At 44.4% G+C, this 19,195-nt stretch overlaps 1 protein-coding gene across 3 annotated transcripts in view; it reads right to left on the bottom strand.

The window, feature by feature from the left end:
• Positions 1-19,195, bottom strand: part of PDZD2 (PDZ domain containing 2) — a 295,568-nt gene that overhangs the window by 30,544 nt on the left and 245,829 nt on the right. For all 3 annotated transcript variants that reach the window (XM_081131387.1, XM_081131388.1, XM_081131389.1), the window contains 5 exons: positions 13,201-13,312; positions 7,277-7,422; positions 3,939-4,058; positions 3,044-3,158; positions 50-123 (listed from right to left, as the gene is read on the bottom strand). In XM_081131387.1, coding sequence (XP_080987513.1) covers positions 50-123; positions 3,044-3,158; positions 3,939-4,058; positions 7,277-7,422; positions 13,201-13,312 — 567 coding nt within the window. The remainder of the gene's footprint in view (positions 1-49; positions 124-3,043; positions 3,159-3,938; positions 4,059-7,276; positions 7,423-13,200; positions 13,313-19,195) is intronic.

The raw sequence follows: 19,195 nt of genomic DNA, 5'->3' as shown, positions 1-19,195 counted from the left end.
AAGGTGAAAAACATAAGCAAATGACGGAGATCAGTAAGAATGTCGTTACCTTAAAGGTATGAATGGCCTCTTGGAACGTCAAGCCCTTTATTGGTATCCCATTGACATCTAGGATTTCATCCCCTAGTGACCAAACAGGAGAATTACATTAACACTGGGCCTTGGGCCCGGCCGGGCGTGGCTCAGCGGTTGAGCGTCGACCTGGGATCCACGCGATCGGGGTTCGATTCCCGGTCAGGGCACATGCCCGGTTGCGGGCTCGATCAATGACTCTCTCATCATTGATGTTTCTCTCTCTCTCTCCCTCTCCTTTCCTCTCTCTGAAATCAATAAAGATATATTAAAAATAAATAAATAAATAAATAAACAAACAAACAAACAAACACTGGGCCTTGGAGTCACTGCTCCTGGAGGGGGGAAACCAAGCAGGCTGCTATAGTCCACACAATCCAGGATGGAGTCCTGAGCCTCTGGGGAGGAAAACGGTGATCCAAAGGAGGGAACACATTCAACAGACACTACAGCAGAGGAAGCAAAAGGGGGATGGGAGTTTTAATTTATAGGCATCTAACTGCTTAGTAGGTATGAAAACTGGATACCATGTGGTCCCTGATTTACCGCTCTATAAAGTGAATTTTATTGTTCCAATCCACTGTCCTTAGTTTAGCTCCCAGGAATGTCACAAAGTGGGAAAATCAATGCATAGTCTTTTGCAGTAGTTCTGTATTTCCACCTTTAATTAAAACGACTATGGGAAGCATCAAGGTCTTATTCTTTAGCTATTGCCAAGTTTAATAACAGATGTCCTATGTTTAGAGATCAAACTGCAAAAACTGAGTCCCAAGTCTTTCCTCATGGTCTTTGTTTAAAAACTTAAACCCACACACAGGCAACGAAGCATGAACACACACCCCATGTGAGCAGCCACTCCCAGCTTTGCAGAAAGACAAGAGCCTGAGCCTGGAGAATCATCACAGAGCCGGGAAAATGGTTTCAATAACAGAGACAAAAAAAATCTTGTGAGAGATTGTTTAGGAATGGCGGCCCCACCTCTAGAAATAGTCTAGATGCCTGGTCTTATTGGTGCTGCTCCAGATTCTCAGTCACGGAGCTGGCACGTTACTCTGCGCTTCTAGGTAAGAAATTACTGTAGGCTAATGTTGAATGGCACACACATTCTCCCTTCCTCCCTGCCCCCCTGTCCCCCCATCCTGGACTCATCTCCAACCCCAAGAAGGTATAGTTAGGTCATTTTTCAAGCTGTTGATAGTGTCTGCTGGGAATAGAAAAGAACTTCGACATCCTGTTGACTTACCAGAGTTTGTTTCTAGTTTGTACTCTGGTAACACGGTCTGTTTTTTAAAATAACAGTTCATCAGAAACACTACAGAGGGGCCCCGAGAGAAGAACAGATGGACCTCGCACAGCAGCGCAGGACCGAAGAGGGACCTCTCCTACCTCTAACAGTGCAAAGCAGCGTGAGATCTTGGTTTCCCCTCCCGTGGACGGCCCATCCCAGGGGCACACTGTGCACTTGAGCAAGGAATCCTGTACATGAGTTTACAAATGTAGTGGCTTCCCATGCATTTGTTATGTGCCTTCCCTTTTACACAATTATAGAAGTTGTAAAATATGTGAATGAATCTGTTTAAAAATCACCTGCAAAACTGATTGCTCAACTAGGTGAGGTTTTGGGTTTGTTTCCACACAGGAAAATGATGGAAACACGAATATGATTGCTCATGCTCTTGAAAATCTTTATCCAAGATTTTAAAAAGACCATTCAACAGGTTGAAAATTAATTTCAATGACTTGTCTTTATTGTAAGTGAATACAGATAAAAAAAGTATTAGAAAGAATCGAGTGCTATTAACCTTTCCTAACTACTGACTTTTCCCTCCAGGTTGCTCCATTCCACCAGCACTGCAGGAAGAATTTCAGTAAGTGAGCACAGGGCACATCCATTACGAAAACGCTCTGCTGCTAGAACTTCACGCTGCTCTGTACACAGACACAAACGCCACCTGGGAGCCAACCCTTCCTCCAAGAGACAGAAATAAATACTCTGCCATCAAAATATTAAGCCTGGTCACGTCTCGCCATTAGCATACAGGCTTCTAGGGTCACTCTGCCTGAAAAAGGAGACTCCAATTCACTCTACCAGTTAATGAAACAAAACAAAACAGAACAACAGTTTAACACAGCAGCACCGATACTTTGGGCCAAGTGAAATGAACAGTCACACCAGTTTTGAAGGTAACTAGAAATATTGTGATTCTATCATTTCGTGAAGGAAGTATATTAACAAAAAGGAAAAAAATTAGAATTCATGAATAAGTTCTGGGGATCTAATGTACACCATGGTGACTACAATTAACCATATTATGTTATATTCTTGAAAAGCATTAAGAAAGTAGATCTTAAATGGTGTCACCATACACATACAGAACAGGTGATGTGAGGTGATGGGGGTGTTAACTAACTAGACTGTGGTAATCATTTCACAATATATGTGTATCAAGTCATCATGTTGTACACCTTAAACTTACACAATGTTATCTATCACTTATCTCTCCATAAAATGGAGTGTAGAGGGGAACACCTGATTAGTATGTTTATGTGTGGCAAAACGGTAGGTGCTATGGAGAATGTAAAAGATGTCTATGTATCCAGCCCCAAGGCAAGAATGGACCACAGACTCACAGGAATTTTCAAGGCCAGGAACCCGATCAAGGACCAAGGGAATAAGGTAGGTATTTAACGACCTGAATAAAAATAGCAAGCCACTTTTCACATATTATCTCATGTAATCCTCACAACAACTCTTCAAGGTTCATATTACTTCCCCATACCTGCAACTGAGGAAAGTGAAGCTCAGGTTACAGTTGTCCAAGGCCATGACGTGGTAAGTGCTGGATTCAGCCCAGGTCTACCTAACTCCCCAGCCCGCAGCCTCAGTCGCTGTGCATTCACTCCACGTCTTGCAAAGGGGCAGATTCCCACGGAATCAGAGCTCACCCCCACTGAGGACCACCAAGCCTACCTTCTTTAAGTCTTCCATCCTCGGCGGCTGACCCATTTGGGAAAATAGTCTTGACAAAAATCCCCATCTGTCCTCGTATGCAGTCGCGACCTCCAGCAATGCTAAAGCCAAGGCCCTACACCCAAAGCAGACGGAGGGACAGGTTGTCACTGCAGCATTTCACTGAGGGCATCCTTCCCATTGTGGTCCTCAACTGAGGTGCCCTCCCCAGTCACCTCGTAGTGAAGCCACCCAGCTATAAATTCAAGTTTGTGTTCCCTTCCTTGCCCCCACCCCAATATATATTCACATTGTGCTAGCTCTGCATCCCATTAAAGGGAGAAAGTTTTAGGTCAAAACATAGGAAACTGCCAATATTTGACAATCGTTGATCTCCAAAAATGGCAATTTCACAAGGATTAACTAGTAGCTCAGGGAGTCATTTCCCACTATCCAGGTGCCATGTTTGTTTCATCCCTTTGTTTCAGTCTTTTCATTTTCTGTAATATCAGACGAATACTTTGATATTTGTATAATCAAGCTACATGCATCATTCTCTTTATGATAATATCAGTATCATGAAATCCATTCAAAGGGTGAACCGGGAGTATCCCCGAAGCTGCAGGGTCTGCTTTCCTCTCAATAGTGGTAAAAGTGGGGCGTTCACTTCAGTTCTGCCCTCAAGGCCAAGTGCTGCGACTCCTTAAATCAGAGGGCAAAGGTGTGAGCATCTCACTCAGAGGCCCACAGGCAAGGACGCCCGGAATCCGCTTGGATATACGCCAGGGCCACATGAGCTCTTCCTCTTTAAGCATCTTTAAGTTTCATATAAAAACAACACTAATAAAAAGTGGCCATTTAAAAATCTATGCCAACATTCGCCTGGAGGGCAAACAGCGGGCAGAAAAGCACTCACCTTGCCTTTTTCTTTGTACAGCCCGATGATGGAGATGACCGACGGCCGGATGAGCCTCCACGGAGACTCCACCTGCGTGGTGCTGAGGGAGCGGGTGGATTTCTTCACGATGTGGTACTCCTGCAAGGCGGCACACGGCAGTCAGAGCGCCGGCTACCCTTCCGTGGCCTCCGGCATCCGATAGATTCAGGTTTTGAACACCTCAGCTGTCTTTTGAGTTAGATAGCCATTCCCCCCTGGTTCAGCGGCTTAAAGAAAGCTTATTATAAATAACACCAGAGGGCCCTGGCTGGGTGGCTCAGTTGGCTGGAGCGTCGGCCCATGCACCCAAAGGCTGTGGGTTCAATCCCCAGGCGGGGCATGTACAGGAGGCAACCGATAGATGATGTTTCTCTCTCACATCGATGTTTCTCTCTCTCTCTCAAGACATCAATAAAAATATATCCTCAGGCAAGGATTACAAAGTAATAATAATTAAAAAATAAAGACATAAAATAAAATGCTTTCAATGACACTGGAGGAATAGCCTCTTCTGCAATAAATTGCCACGCCTTCTTCCTCCGCAGAAAGAACGGCCTGGAGGCTGCAGACATCAGGAGTTCTTTCCTCAACTGTGCTCCATGGACCCTGCTTTCTGTTTTCTGGAATTGAGTCAGGAACCAGAAACCCAGAGGCCTCGGAGACGTAGCATGACCACCCTGGGGTCAGGGTCTCCCTTGGAAGTCACCCCCTACCCCCACCCCAAGTTCATGCCCATGGTTAAAAAGCATTCGTCATTTTAAGCTTAATTCACTCACTCAAAAACTTAGTAAGCCCTTGTTTCTTATAAAACCCAAACCGCAAACCCAGATGACTATTATTCTGCATAAAACATGCCGCTGAGAGACTGCCGCAGCTTCAGCTCTAATCCCTCACATTTGCACCATGAAATACTTTCCCCGTAAGCCGCACTCTCCCTTCCTGGCACACAGCAGCGCAAATCTCCATCTCTGTACTGCCCATCACCCCCAGCACATACGTGTGTGAGCAGCGCACTCTATAGCCTAAACAGGAGATTCCATGCTATTCTTCTTATAATAAATGTCTTAAATGACAGATATTTCAGCATAAGCAAAAAAAAAAATAAAAAAATCACTTCATATTTAATATGAGAAAAGAGACATCAGAAATAGATTTTTCCTTAAAGAGGGTATTTCACACTCAAAGGTAGAAACGAGACGTCTGCTAATGATATTTTTGTATTCCTGGCAGCTTAGAACAATTATATTTTGCAGTTTTACAAAATATCTGCCAGCTATGTTGGCCTCCCAGACTCTAATGCAATAAAAAACCAATGTTGGCTTGGCAAGGTTACTCCCCTTTTACTGCAACCCCCGTGGAAACGGCCCGACACCGCCCGTGGGGTTCCAACCCTTGGGTACAGAGGCACATGTGTGGACGTCTAAGGGAACTCTCTCTGATCGCCCATCTCCAGCAGCACCTCATTCCATCACTCCTTTGGGAACCAGGGGCCTGCCTGCTTCCCTGTCCTGTTTCAGGGGTCCCCCTGCACTTTCCAGACTTGTGCTGTCCATAATGGCAGCCACCAGCCACCTGTGGCTGCCTATATTCAAATTAGGATGAGTTAAAGTGAAAAATGCAGTCCTCAGTCTCACAGGCCACCTTTCACGCGCTCAGTAGACACCTGCGGCTACTGTCTGGGGCGGTACAGATATAAAAGATTCCCATCGCTGCAGAAAGTTTTAGTGGGTAGCTCTACTCTGGACAATACCTTTTAGCGGAGGGAGAGAAAACAAGAAAAAAGGTGAATCCTGGGAGAGAAAAAAAGAACAGAAAATAAGAGAAGATGAGAGAAAGGGCAATTTAAAGAGGAGAGAATGTCTTTTCTCTAAAATCTTTACTAGCTGTGCTTCCTCGTTCCTGGGAGCCTGGTTAGAAATAGGTATTCCCAGGCTATAAGTATGGTAGAGTTTCCTCAGCCGGTCACCACCTCAGTGCCAGATGCCCTTGGCAGCCAACGCTCCCCTCCTGCCCTAACTGAACCAGCCCCACCACGTGGCCCTCCTGAGCTTGCTGAGCAGCTCACTCTGTCGCTCCAGCGGGGTCATTCTGAGCAGGTCACTGACTTGTCTCCAGTCTAGAGGACTTCACCAGGTCCCAAGCAAGTTTTTTGCTCTGTTTTCTCTTGATGCCTCAACTTGAGCTGCCTTTGGGTGGATTCAACACAAAATAGCCTAATCAGCAACTGCCTCTGAGATATGGGCACTTTTCATGTTACCGGTCAGGGAGAGCTTTCTTCACTGTGACTCTGGCCTATCACTTGGAGTGAAATCCTCACCTCTTTAAGATTCAGTTGCCCTATCTGTAAAATGGTGCCATCTGTAAAACGGTGACAACACAGCCAGGCTGGTGTGGCTCAGTGGCTGAGCATCGACCTATGAACCAAGAGGTCACTGGTTCGATTTCTGGTCTGGGTACATGCCAGGGTTGTGGGCTTGATCTCCAGTAGGGCGCATGCAGGAGGCAGCCAGTCGATGTTTCTCTCTCTCATCATTGATGTTTCTATCTTTCTATCCATCTCCCTTCCTCTCTCTTGAGCCCTCCGGCTGATGGTGCCAGGACTCAACCCTCCACGAGTTCCCCAGAGACTGAGCTTGCCTCCAACTTGGTTGTGAGACGTTTACACAGTTTCACCTGGGTTGAGGATGATGTAATGGAGGAGGAGTCCCCACTCAGGGTTATGGAGCCCTAAACACTAATGGGGACAGGCCCTGGAATATTAACATCACCGCCCACGTCCCCCTCTCTGCAGCCCCCTCTGACCCTGCCTGTTTCAGTCATTACCACGTAACAGGCAGGATCTCAGGCACAGCATAGGCGCACACACTCCCTTTCCTCTCTCACATGACCCAACACCACATACCCAGTTGTTAAACTGACACCTGATGTACCCACACTAAACAAGGGATGGTGGTTCACCAGACGGTGAGGCACCATAGCCTCCCGGCAGTGGAAGGCAGCTCTCGGTTCCAAAGCCACCAGATGGAAGCGGATCAAGATGTCAAGGTCCAACAAGGGACTCTTTTTCTCTGTTTTCAAATATTAGGCTGACCTCCTTCTAGCCTCCCTGGATAGGCCTCACTCTGTATAATATCTCTAGTCCCAAATACTCCTGGCTCACATAAATGGGCAGTTCCTTTAGGGACACAGAAGCTCTTGCTGGCCTTTGAAAGGATAAATGAAAGCCTGGAGATCCAGGGGTGGAAGCATGCTCTTCCATCCCTGACTGGTCAGCTGTGACTGCATGAGAAAGCAAGAAGCTCCATGGAACCAACTACCTGCGCTGTTCCCGAAGATTCCAGCAACTGGGGAAGAGAGTGCTTCCGGCCATCTCGGGACACCTCCAACATCCTGGCCCGGGGATCCCCGTTTCGCACCATCAACTCATTATATTCTTCAACAGACTCTAGACGGTGTACACCCCCTGGAAAATACGGGGGGGGGGGGAAGACATGGCTTGATATGGGACGAAGAGAAGCTTAAGAGCATACATAGGCATGAACCTGCTGCATTTATCCCCACACTTACGGTTTTCAGAAGGTCTGGTGGCCAATTCTTTTAAAGCACTGAGTTCACCACATCCTACCATCAAGTTCTTCATAAGCTCAGTGTGTGTCAAAGCCATTAATGCCAGATTATGAAGAAAGTATCAGTTTTTGAAGGGACCAGATAAGGGCAATGCATATATTTCATCCAAATATGATGTAGCCATGGTTGATAAGGCAATAAACAGTGAGAATGCTCTCAGTAGACAGTTTTCTAGTGATGGAGGACTATCACTTTGTGGTTGGTTGGTATAGTTCCATTGTTGGGGCAGATGGGTGTTTTTCATGTATAAATAATGACTTTTAAAATAAACTTAAAAGAATTATAACAACTTACAGAAATGTATACAAATAATAAGCATAGAGTTACATGAAGTTTCACAAAGTGGATGTACCAATAACCAACACCCAAACCAAGAAATAGAATCTTGCCAGAACCTGAAAGCCCATTCTGTGCCACCAACCACCCCTCACCCAAGGGTAACCATTATCCCAATTTCTAATATCATAGATTACTGTTGCCTATTTTCAACCTTTATATAAATGAACGCATACGATATGTACTTTTGTGTGCGTCTGGCTCCTCACTCTTAGCATTTGTTTGTGAAGTTCCATTATGTTGTTGCATGTCAATAGATTGTTCATCCCATTTCTGTGTGCTCTTTCATTGCATAAGCACACCACAATTTATCTATTCTTTTGCTGATGGACATTGGGTTTGTTTCCAGTTTTAGTTATAGAACAAGGGTCAGCAAACTTTTTTTTTGGTAAAGGCGAGACAGTCAATGTTTTAGGATTTATGGGCCACAAATGGTCTCTGTGGCATATTCTTTACAAAAAATCTTTTACAACCCACTAAAATTGTAGAAGGCATTTCTAGCTCATGGACCGTACAAATATAGCTGTAGGCAGCAGTTACTGACTCCAATCTAGAATATGCTGTTATTGGACATTCTCATAGATGTCGTGTCTGGGGGTATAGATCTAGGAGTGGAGTTGCTGGGTTACAGGTATACACGCCCCTTTACCGATGTCGTATGACCAGTGTGTGAGTTCTGGTTTCTCCACATCTGTGTCACACTTAGTGTTGTCAATCTTTTAAATTTTAGCCACTCTGATGGATACAGACCAGCATTTCATTGTGGTTTTAATCTACATTTCACTGATGACTAATGAGCTTGAGCTTCTTTTAAAATATTCATTGGCTGTTTTTCTTTGGTAAAGGTGTAAAGTGCCTGTTCATGTATTTTACTCATTCTTTTATTGGGTTTCTGTCTTTTGTTTTTGATTTATAGAATTTTAATATTTTTGGTAAATATATTTTGGATATTTGGATAGATCATGGAATCTATGTATTGTAAATATCTTCTCCATGTCTGTGACTTGCCTTTCACTCTCTTAATGTTATTTTTTGATGAGCAAAAGTTCATAATTTTAACGTAGTACAATATATAGATTTCTCCCTTTTTGGTTAGTACTTTTCGGTCCTGTTTAAAAAATTTTTATAGGAATGATTTTTAAAGACACCCTTATCAGTACCTCCTTTACATTATATGCCCTTTAAAAATAAGGTAATTTAAAGGACTTTAATCTTAAATGATGTCTTAATTACACTGAATATAGTAGCTATAGTCACATTACATTGATAACACTATACACTGTATCAGTGACTTTCTACCTTCTTCATCTCATGGCACACATAAACTACTAAAATTGTGCGGCACAACAAAAAATGTGTATTTTTTGCCGATCTGACAAAAAAAAAAAAAAAAGGTATAATTTTGATTCATTCACACTGGATGGCAATTCTTGTGTTGGCTGTTGTAATTTTTTAATATGACGATCTAAGGGAAAAGAGGTCAGTGCCCCTGACTAGTCGGGTATTGCATGTTCTAAAAATTCTTACAGCACACTGGTTGAAAATCGCTGTACCATATATTATATGCACATATGCAGATACGTATGTCTGTGAATATAGCTATACACACATACAGAGTCTTTGGAATCTCAAGCTCTCCTAGACCAGGTAATGCTTTATTTGATGACCTAAAATTTCAGTTTACCTAAAAGCGTTTCATGGGATAAAATGAGCTGATTCTGCACTCTTTTACAAATAATATATTGATGGATTTCTAATGGTGATGGAAAGACAGAATAGGGCTGATACAGTTATTTTAATGGACAAGGCTTGGTTTTTCAAAAGCTGAGTATTAACTTTGTTATACAGGTTTTCAAAAACCTGAAATTCCTCTGCAGTCAAAGAATATTTTCCATTTAAAAAGATCACAAGCCTAAGGTATGAACACGAATAAATAAAAAAATATCAAAAATTAAAAGGGAACCCTGCTGGCCAAAAAAGAAGGCGAGAAGTAATTAAAACTCAGGTTGGAATTTCAGAAAAAATGTTCCATGAAATCGCTTCAGTCATTTTTGGAGCCAGACTGGGCAAAAATTGTAGTGGAAATGGCTGGAACCTCTTTATAGAACCTCCTTAATAATTCATGACCAGATTAATCTCTCTTGGCATGCTTACTCATCTGAAAAGATTTATTAGAAGAAAATTCCTTTGGAGCCGACAGGGAGGCACTTGCCATCCACAGAGGAGAAACCACATACGGTAGTGTCTGTAGATAATATACTGACTCGTGACCACCACACTGACTCACTTTAAGAAACTATGAAATAAATACCCAAGTTTGCAGGACAGACAAATGAGCAGCTCATCACATTAAAACCTTCTGTATTCAAATGTCTGCGGCCTGAACATATTTCACAGCACTGAACACAGCCCCAGCTCCTTAAGCCTCTTTAACAGGTCTCCAAATTGCTTTTCCAGTCTTATCTCCCACTGCTCGGCTACATGAACTCACGGCTCTAGCCTGCTGACTCTCAAAGGAGAGGATCTGTCCAAAGCCGGCATCCTTTCCAAAACCGGGGAGCACATAAACACCGCTCGACGTTTCACCCAACCTCGCCGGCACCTCCCACCCCAGGCGTCTCCTTTCCCCTAATCGCTCCGACACGCTCTGCTGGACGGCGTCGCCGTCGCTGATGAATTACTGGCTCCTGCAGACGGGTGGGGAGGAACAGTTACCCCGAACTACTCTAACCAGCAGCCCCCGCTGTCCCGAAGCGTGTCTCGTGTGTTTTTCTCATGTCTGGGCCTCTGTTTTCCTTCGCTTCTGTCCTACGAAGACCTGCCGAGGCCCCGGCCCTCCTCGCATCCTCTGAAGGCCGCCCCGAGGGCCGCAGCCCAGAGCCACCCTCCCTGTCCGAACCCACCGAAGCACCCTGCCCTCCTGAGAGGGAAAGAGGAGAGAACAGTGACCATGCCGAGGACTATGTGACAGTAATGGCAACGCGGGTGGGAATAGTGGCAGCTACCACCCCGTGAGCGCCCATTGCTACCGCGCTCCTGCTGGCACTGCCCTGTGCCCGCCCTCGGCTCCGTCTCGCCACGAGGCCCGGCGCTGAGAAGGCGCTCACACTGACCGGCAGAGTAAAGGGAGAAACGGAGAGCCGGGGGGGGAAGTCCCTCGTCCCCGGCCACACAGCAGCAGTGGCCGAGCTGGGCAGCGCTTCTTTCACAGGTCTACGTGTCCTTGTCATGGCCCTGGGTGTCCGGGAAGGACACGGGGAGAGACGGTGGCGTCCATCTGTGGCAAACAGTAGCCAGCCCTGGATTTACCACTTGAGGAATGTGCTGCTCATTCTAAACAGAATAAACAGAGTTAGAGAATCATGGACCTGGAGGGTCCTCAGCTGGACCCCTCCCCATATCCGTATCTATGAAGCCCCAGACCGGGGGACAGGATTCCTTTCAAGATCCTTGGAAGTTGGGGCGGGGGGGGGGGAGGACTCTGTCTGGGAGGCAGATCTGTTTGGGGGCGCTGAACGAGTGACCTTTAGGATTCCCTTAACTTCTCTGGTCTCACCCATAAAATGAGGAACGTGACCGCACGGGTTTCAAAGGTCCCTCATATTTTCCCAGCGCCCTGTGGCCCTCCCCTGGGAACCGTGTACAAGGTGCTGACCAACCCTTCCAAGAGAGCCGACCTACAGATGTCCTCTCTGCCCGTGACTTCCAGTCCAAACACACACGGGATTTAAATGTATTTTTCGCAGTCGTTCCCGGGCTGCTGGTCTTTCTCTCCAAGTGAGGAGCTTTGGCACGATGTCTCTTTAGATTCATCAGACTCTAGTCCTCACACTTTCCTTGTCACAAACCCACATTCTAGCGTTTGCTCGGATATATACCACCTCATTATTCTAACTTACACAGTAATCCTTTTTGTTACTCAAAGAACAGCGATGTATTGCATGGCCCTAGAACTGCCACCTCACCCGAAAATAACTCGGCAGAGGGCCAGGCAGTGGGGCGGGGGATGTTCTTGGTTGACAGGCACAGATTTGAGTGGTAGGAAGAGGAAACTGACGTTTTTGGGGTGTTAACATACATGCGTTGTGCTAGCTGCTTTCATGTGAGTTTATTATTATTATTTTTAAAAATCTGCTCAGCCTTTCAAAGTCAGTGTCATCATCTCCCTTTTTCAGGCGAGGGAGTGCAAGTTCAGGGACGCTAAATGACCAGCAGTAGGCCATAAGGTAACTCAAGGGCTAAAGGGTGAGCTTGGTTCTGCCGAGCTTCCAAACTCTTATTTTTCCTGCTATACCAGGTGTCTTGCGTGGATGGGTAGCCAGGACTGACTTCTCCTTCCAGCCACAGACACAGTGCTGGGGGCCTACACCACTTTTAGGGGCCCATAAAAGTGTTTTAATTTCTTTTAAAATCAGAAGGAAAAAAAAGAATAGTAATGAATAGTTAATAACGAGTCCAGCTTGTAACTCTGTACCAATGCAGTCCTAAGACATAATTTTTAGTATATTTTTAATAGAGGAAAGAGCCTGTCAAGGCAAAAGTTCCTGGGACCCATGGAGTTCATGGGGTCCCAGCAGACAGCCTCTGCTTCCAACACTAACTTATGTCTCAGGGCACAGGCCAGGTGCTAAAGGATGTGCCCAGGAAATGTCAAATCTGTAACTCCATCTCACCCCCACCCCCATCTAGTTGAAATGCAGATTTGATATTATATAAATAGCTCTTTGCCCCTGGTTCTGGTGGACCAAGGGCTTGGGGGAGAGGTATGTTTGCTGGGAAACAGTCCACCAGGGATATTCCGCCCTGAAAGGGTCACCGGAAGTCCTACTGAAGTAAATGAACCAAGTACACAGGAAATTTAAATTTCATCAAACAGGGATGTTGACATTCACTTCATTATGGCTCAAAAATATTCACGAGGGAAACAAGGCTAAATGCAGTTTTATGCCTGGGTCATGCACTATCTAAAGGAAAAATAATTTTGGCCCTGGCCGGGCAGCTCAATTAGTTAACAGTGTCATCCTGTTACACCAAGTTTGGCGGTTTGATCGCCGGTCAGGGCACATGCAAAAATCAACCAATGAATGCATAAATAAGTGGAACAACAAGTTGATGTTTCTCTCTCAAAACCAATACATTTTTAAAAAAAGGAAAGGAAAAACAATTTTGAGGTTTTAAGGGAAAAAAAAGCTCACCCTGCTAATGATTATATATTCCCACTCCTGAGGCTGGAAGCTCATTTTCAGAAAGACTGGATCAGGCAAAGAGCTCCACTTACCCGAAAGACGACTTTTGAGCTTCATTTTACTGCTGCCCTGTTTGGGACTTTCCATGTGTCCCTTGGAATCCTCGGAGCCACACGAATCTTGGGACTCACCTGCCCCGGGGATCTGAAATGCAGAGAGCAGAGCTGATGGGAGAGGCTGGCGCAGTCCCTTCCGAGAAGTTATCTCCAGGCTCAAGGAGCAGCAATTCAGGTGTCACGTGAGGTGGAAGGATCAAAGCACAGCCTGCTGATAACCTGGACCCATGCAGGCAAGCTCGTCTGCACAAATCTCACCCACAGCACAGGATCAGGGAGGGTTCAAAGTTCGTAGGCCTCTAGGGGTCTTTTCATTTCCTGAGAACACTTGTTGGACAAGATCACGCATGTGGTCACAAAGCCACAACTTAGAGCCCAGGTCTTTTTCCTATAGCGCAAGTTGCAACAAATATTAAACCAGAAATTTAAACTCAATTCTAAGGTTCTTAAAATACAGTAAAACTTTCATTTTGTGGCAGCCAAATAACCACACCCCTTGGGTCAACCAGATGTTCCATGTGCTACACTCCTGAGGACTGTTTAAATACCTCCCAGAGTCCAGCACGGCCCAGGCTATGTGGAGGAGTCCACGTGAAGTCAGCTCGCACGTCTGTAAGTTGTATGTCTACACTACCTGACCCAACAGGTGATGGAGAAAGGACAATCCCAAGATCCATTGTGTCCTCCATCTGAGAAAAGCCAATCATGCTTTAAAAAAACACCCCCCAAAACCCAGAACTATATTTATTAGAAAGGAGGCTTATGCACTGAGAGTGTTTATAAAAAATCTGAGGGGTAAATTTACACGTACTAAACTTAAAAGATACATCAAACAGTGAGCCTTCCCATTTGAAATTTTATTTTTCTTTGAGGTCCTGGGGAAATAAAGTCATACTAATTAAAATAGATAAGATTCATGTGAAGGAACATATGTGTACTTTAAAATGGTGGAAGATATCCTTTAACACGTAGAGCAGTCATTGGAAAGTCATGTAATTAAAATGTAAAAAAACCTCTGAATTTTAATGAATAAAAATTATACACTGTGTCTAAAATTCTGTGTATGAAAATGTATAAAGTGAGCAGTCAGAGTAATTTCCCAGGTAAATGCCCTTTTAAGAGGTAATTGTTTATGTGTGAAATGTATGTAATATGTAAGATTTGGAAGATTTCCCCTTCGCCCTCAAGTTCAAGTATCTTTCTGGATGAGAAAGGGGGGAAGGGGAGTCTGAGAAATGAGGAGATGTAGGCAAATTGAGGGAGGGGCTCTGGGAAAACAAATTAATCCTGATATATAAAACCAAGATAAATTTGGTGAGTTCCTATCACAATGTCAGGGACTGGCAGGTCTCCAGGTTTAAATTATGGAGTAAAGGCAAGAATAGAATCCTGAAGATGATTTCAGAGAATCTCTAGAGGGAAGTCTTTCCCAGCCCCAAATTGTGACATTAATTCATACACAGTGCAAAAGAACTGTCTTGGAGACGTGCCAGCGACCCAGGGCACAGAAGGAGACATGCAAATAGAAATAACCCTGGGAGAAGCCTCTCCTTGGCTTGGTTTAAACATGTTATGGAAAGAACCTGTCACCAGACTGTAAACAGCAATTACGGGAGACGGAGTTCAGTTCCTGGTTCTTGCTGGTTCCACCACCTGACCCAGGCGATCAGCCTGCAGGGAAAAGTACTCTGTAGGCTTTCAAGTCCTTACCTCCTCTGGTGCCCATGAAGTGGGCAGATTACAGTGGCCTGGGCCCAAGCCATCAGAAAGCCTGTTTGGGAAGCTCATGTCAAGGGAGAAAAACCACCCGGCCTACTGTTTCTGGACTTAGGAAGTTTCCTTCATCCATTCTCCCCTCTATTTTTTCCAGCATAGCCCCAGGTTTTCATGCAATCAGAAGTTTTGGCGGTGACACATGTACTCATAGGAATAACCAAGAAGAAAAGCAGCCTGCCCAAGGTTTCTCAACTCACCACAGGCAACTGCTGTGACTTCCTATTCGGTCTCCTGATTTCCAGCTTCATCTATTACCAGGGTATCCCCCCTGCACCCCCATCCCAAGATGCTTTTAAATTAATAACTTTGGATGATCAATAAACCGTACTGTGTAACCCTATTCATCTCTATTTCCCCCCCACTTAATTTCTGCAGCAAACCTGTGTCCCAAGGTAAATAATATTATCTCCATTTGACAGATGAAATAAAACGGAGACCCTTGTTTATAACTGAGACCCTTTTGTGTGTAACACAGATCCAGTACCTAGCACAGACCATGTGTGAAGTCGGTCGGTCCAAAATAAATGGGGTAGTTTTACAAGGGCACCCGGGCACTGTGTCCAATCTGAGTCCTTGTGATGCAAACACAAGTGTTGTAAACGCTTATTGATTTTCAGAGTCTGAGGGAGGTGGTTTAGAGGTAGAGTCACAGCCTAAAGAATAATCTTTCTCTCTTTTTTTTAAGTCCTCAAATGCACCAAAGAAAGAAATGGTATTATATCACCAGTAAGATTTCTTAAACCAAAGAAATCTTATGGTAAAGACGGTGTATGTCACATGACTAGAGAAAGCCTGTGGCTAAAACCAATGAAGACTGGACCCAGAGACCTCGCAAAGCGTAGCAGAAGGTGCACCCGGGAGCTCCAGGCAGGGGTGACATCTTATTTCAGGTCCCTCTGAAAGTATTAGTGTAGGGCTCCGGATTTAAATGAAACTGTTTCCTCCTGGAGCAGAGAACTGGTCTGTCCTGATTTTAGGTGGCTTGTAACTCAATGAATAGGAAGTAGGTTGCTTAGATACATTAGTTCCAGATTATTTTAGGAAGTAGCAACATACAAAGTGCAACTTTGATTACAATGAGCCTCCCCTTGGTCTTATGACTATTGTCTGAAAATGTCCACACTCTAAGAAAGTCCCTTTCTTGTTTTTTTTTTTTTTTTTAGATGCATAAAACAAATCAAATTGTTCTGGAAATGATGTTGTTTTAGTTGTTCTAAAATGAAATGTGCAAAAAGTTCTCCTGGAAAGTCTTCGGTTCAGAAAAACAGTTGATACGATCTATTATTCATCAGCAATTTCTAATTCATGTGTCACACAACAATGCCATTATATTAATGGAATCTAATATAACTTGCCAATTTCCAAGTTAGAGCCTCTGTTTGCATAGTTTTCCACACCTGTAACTCGTGACATTCTCCCTCATGAAGACTTTCCAGCTCCTGGTTTTACAGGGAGGTAGTAGGGCAGAGTGGTTAAGAATCCAGCTGCCTGGGCACAAATCTTGGCTGCACCATTTATTAGCAATTTAGGCACATAATTAGTCAAACTTTTCGAGCTTCAGTGTCCTCTCAACTGAAAACTAAGACTTCATTTAAGAATTAAGTGATAGAGGCTTCTGAGTAAAGCAGGGGTGGGGAACCTTTTTCCTGCCAAGGGCCATTTGGATATTTATAACATCATTCATGGGTCATACAAAATCATCAACTTAAAAATTAGCTATGAAAAAAGCTCCTAGATTTATTGAATTTTGAGTGCCACATGTGGTTGCCTTGGCAGGGCCAGACCAAGTGATTTTGAGGGTCCAACAGCCAAAAAAAATGAGGGAGAGCTGTTATCATCTATTCAGAATATAGGTATTTTACCAGCAATGCTGGAAACCTCTGTTCCACTCTCTGTATGAACTACAGACACATGAAGTATATGTAAACTATAATGCAATCCACGTGTACCACAGGTTGTGACAGGTATTGTGCCCATAATATATTAACAGAGCATCGGAGGCGGAGGCAGTTCTTTGATTATGTGAAATAGGAACCAAAGTACGTATTTCTAAAGGGTTAAAATGACCTTGTAATTATCTTATAGGCTTATTATGAGGATTAAATAAAAATGCATGTGAGAGTACTAGTAGAGTACCTAATGTATATCACGGGTATAGTGAAGGTTTAGTTAGCCCCCCCCCCCCCCAAAACCCCCAGAAACAAACAAACAAAAAAAGCCAAAACCAAAAACCTCAAGCTTTCTCCCTACTCAGTCTCAGGGTACCTCTGGATTTAGTGATTGTATAGACTATGATTATAGCTCTAGACTGCGCATACATTTCAACTTCATACCTATAGAAGGTAACAGATTAATTAACGGATAAAGCAAAAGAAATGGGGACCCAAAGAGAATAGGCCATCTTCTTGGACTGAAGTTGAGAAAAAAGCTCCATAAAGTTACTGTAAACCTAACAGGTGAGAAAGCAATTTTAAAGGCAGGCCTTTAAAAACTTGGTTTTTAGCCCAGCTGGCATGACTCAGCAGTTGAGCATCGACCTAGGATCCAGGAGATTGCAGTTCGATTCCCGGTTAGGACACATGCCCCAGCTGTGGGCTCCATCCCCAGTTGGGGGCATGCAGGAGGCAGCTGATCAATGACTTTCTCATCACTGACATTTCTATCTCTCTCTCTCCCTCTTCCTCTCCCTTCCTCTCTCTGAGATCAACAGGCATATTTAAAAACAAAACAATTTGGTTTTTAGAACTCAGGTTTGCACAGGGCACCACAGAGGATTTGACAGCACACTCTGGTCTTACAATTAGAACAAAAACAGCACAAGAGAGATAATAAATACTTGATGATTTGCTACAGGAACAGAGCTATTTCCTTAAGAAAACGAGATCTGAGATGACAGCCTGGACATACATGAAGGGAAGGTGAGATTGTGAAGTCCAGGATAGAACAATGTACAAGGAAAGGACAGATGTGCCCAACTATTCTTAAAATGAGCATTACAAAAATGGGGAGACTCTTAGCTATTCCTTAGTTAGAAAGCATGACGGGGACCTAAAGACATCCAAGTGAGGAAGAGAGGCATAACCACAGAGACCAGAATGCAAGAACTTCCCTACAGGGATCCCAGGCCCGGAAAAGAGTGAGCGATGTGATTTATAAACTGCAGATAAAGAGCCTGAGTAAGAGGATTTGGGACAGCTATACCCAGAGGGGCTAGATTTAGAGGAGAGGAGTGAGGGAGACCAGAAAGAGTAGGAAAAAAAATTCCTGGGTACATTTTAAAGGGACATAGTTATTTTTGTTGCCCTGATGGGAGTGGCCTGAGAAATGGAAACCAGGTGGGACAATAGTTGGCCAGAATTTGACGTTGGTCTGATGGGAGACTATTTTCCTGGGTGGAATTAGCCACGTCAGAGGTGGCGGTGGTCAAGACACATTTGAACAATGAATACTTTAGTAAACAGAGGATTCACTGATTCCATCTCTTTCACAACGATGAGCCCCACATGAGAGAGTCTAGAATAGTATTTTAGAAAAAAACACATATGAGTCAGAAAGCAAAAGGAATGGCAGAAGTAAAAAAGGCACAGACTCAGCCAGCAAGGCTATGAAAGAAAAAGCGCCCATCACAGCAGCAGGTTAAACAGAGAGACTCAAAGTGAGTCTCCGCAAAGGAGACAGATAGGAAATACTAGAGGCATATCCAGTTACTGCCCAGAAATATGTAGCAGAAAGCAATGCTACTGGACTCCCAGAATATTCAAAGCTCGAGGAAGGACAACTTGACGGGGAGAGGGTGGCAGAGGTGTTTGCCCTCACTAGCTCATTAGGGGCATACACCTCTGAATCATCAACAACAGGCTTGGTTCATGAATCCACAGAGGGTGTTTTTCAAGCAGAAGAAATGGGGGCAAGAGATGCAGCTTCCTCCAGTCTCAGCCCTTCTACATCAAAGGCAGTGGAAATGGCCAATGTGGCCCAGGACAGAAAATGCCTGGTTCTGAGAATGTGGAAGCTCTGCCAGGGACGCAGTCCACACCTGACACAGCACACTGGGGTGACCCATACTTTTGTCTCAAAGTGTGAGTGCATATCAAGAAGCTCCTGAATATAAACAAAAAGCACTGTAAGTAGGACCAGGTTGGTTCCCCCCACCAGACTGGGAGGATTCCTGTGAGCTGTGTTCAAGTTCACAGTC

Source organism: Miniopterus schreibersii (genome assembly GCF_964146895.1).
Source record: "Miniopterus schreibersii genome assembly, chromosome: 3".
Classification (NCBI taxonomy): Eukaryota; Metazoa; Chordata; class Mammalia; order Chiroptera; family Miniopteridae; genus Miniopterus; species Miniopterus schreibersii.
Note: the sequence above shows the minus strand (reverse complement) of the source record. Positions and strands in the feature narration are given on the sequence as shown.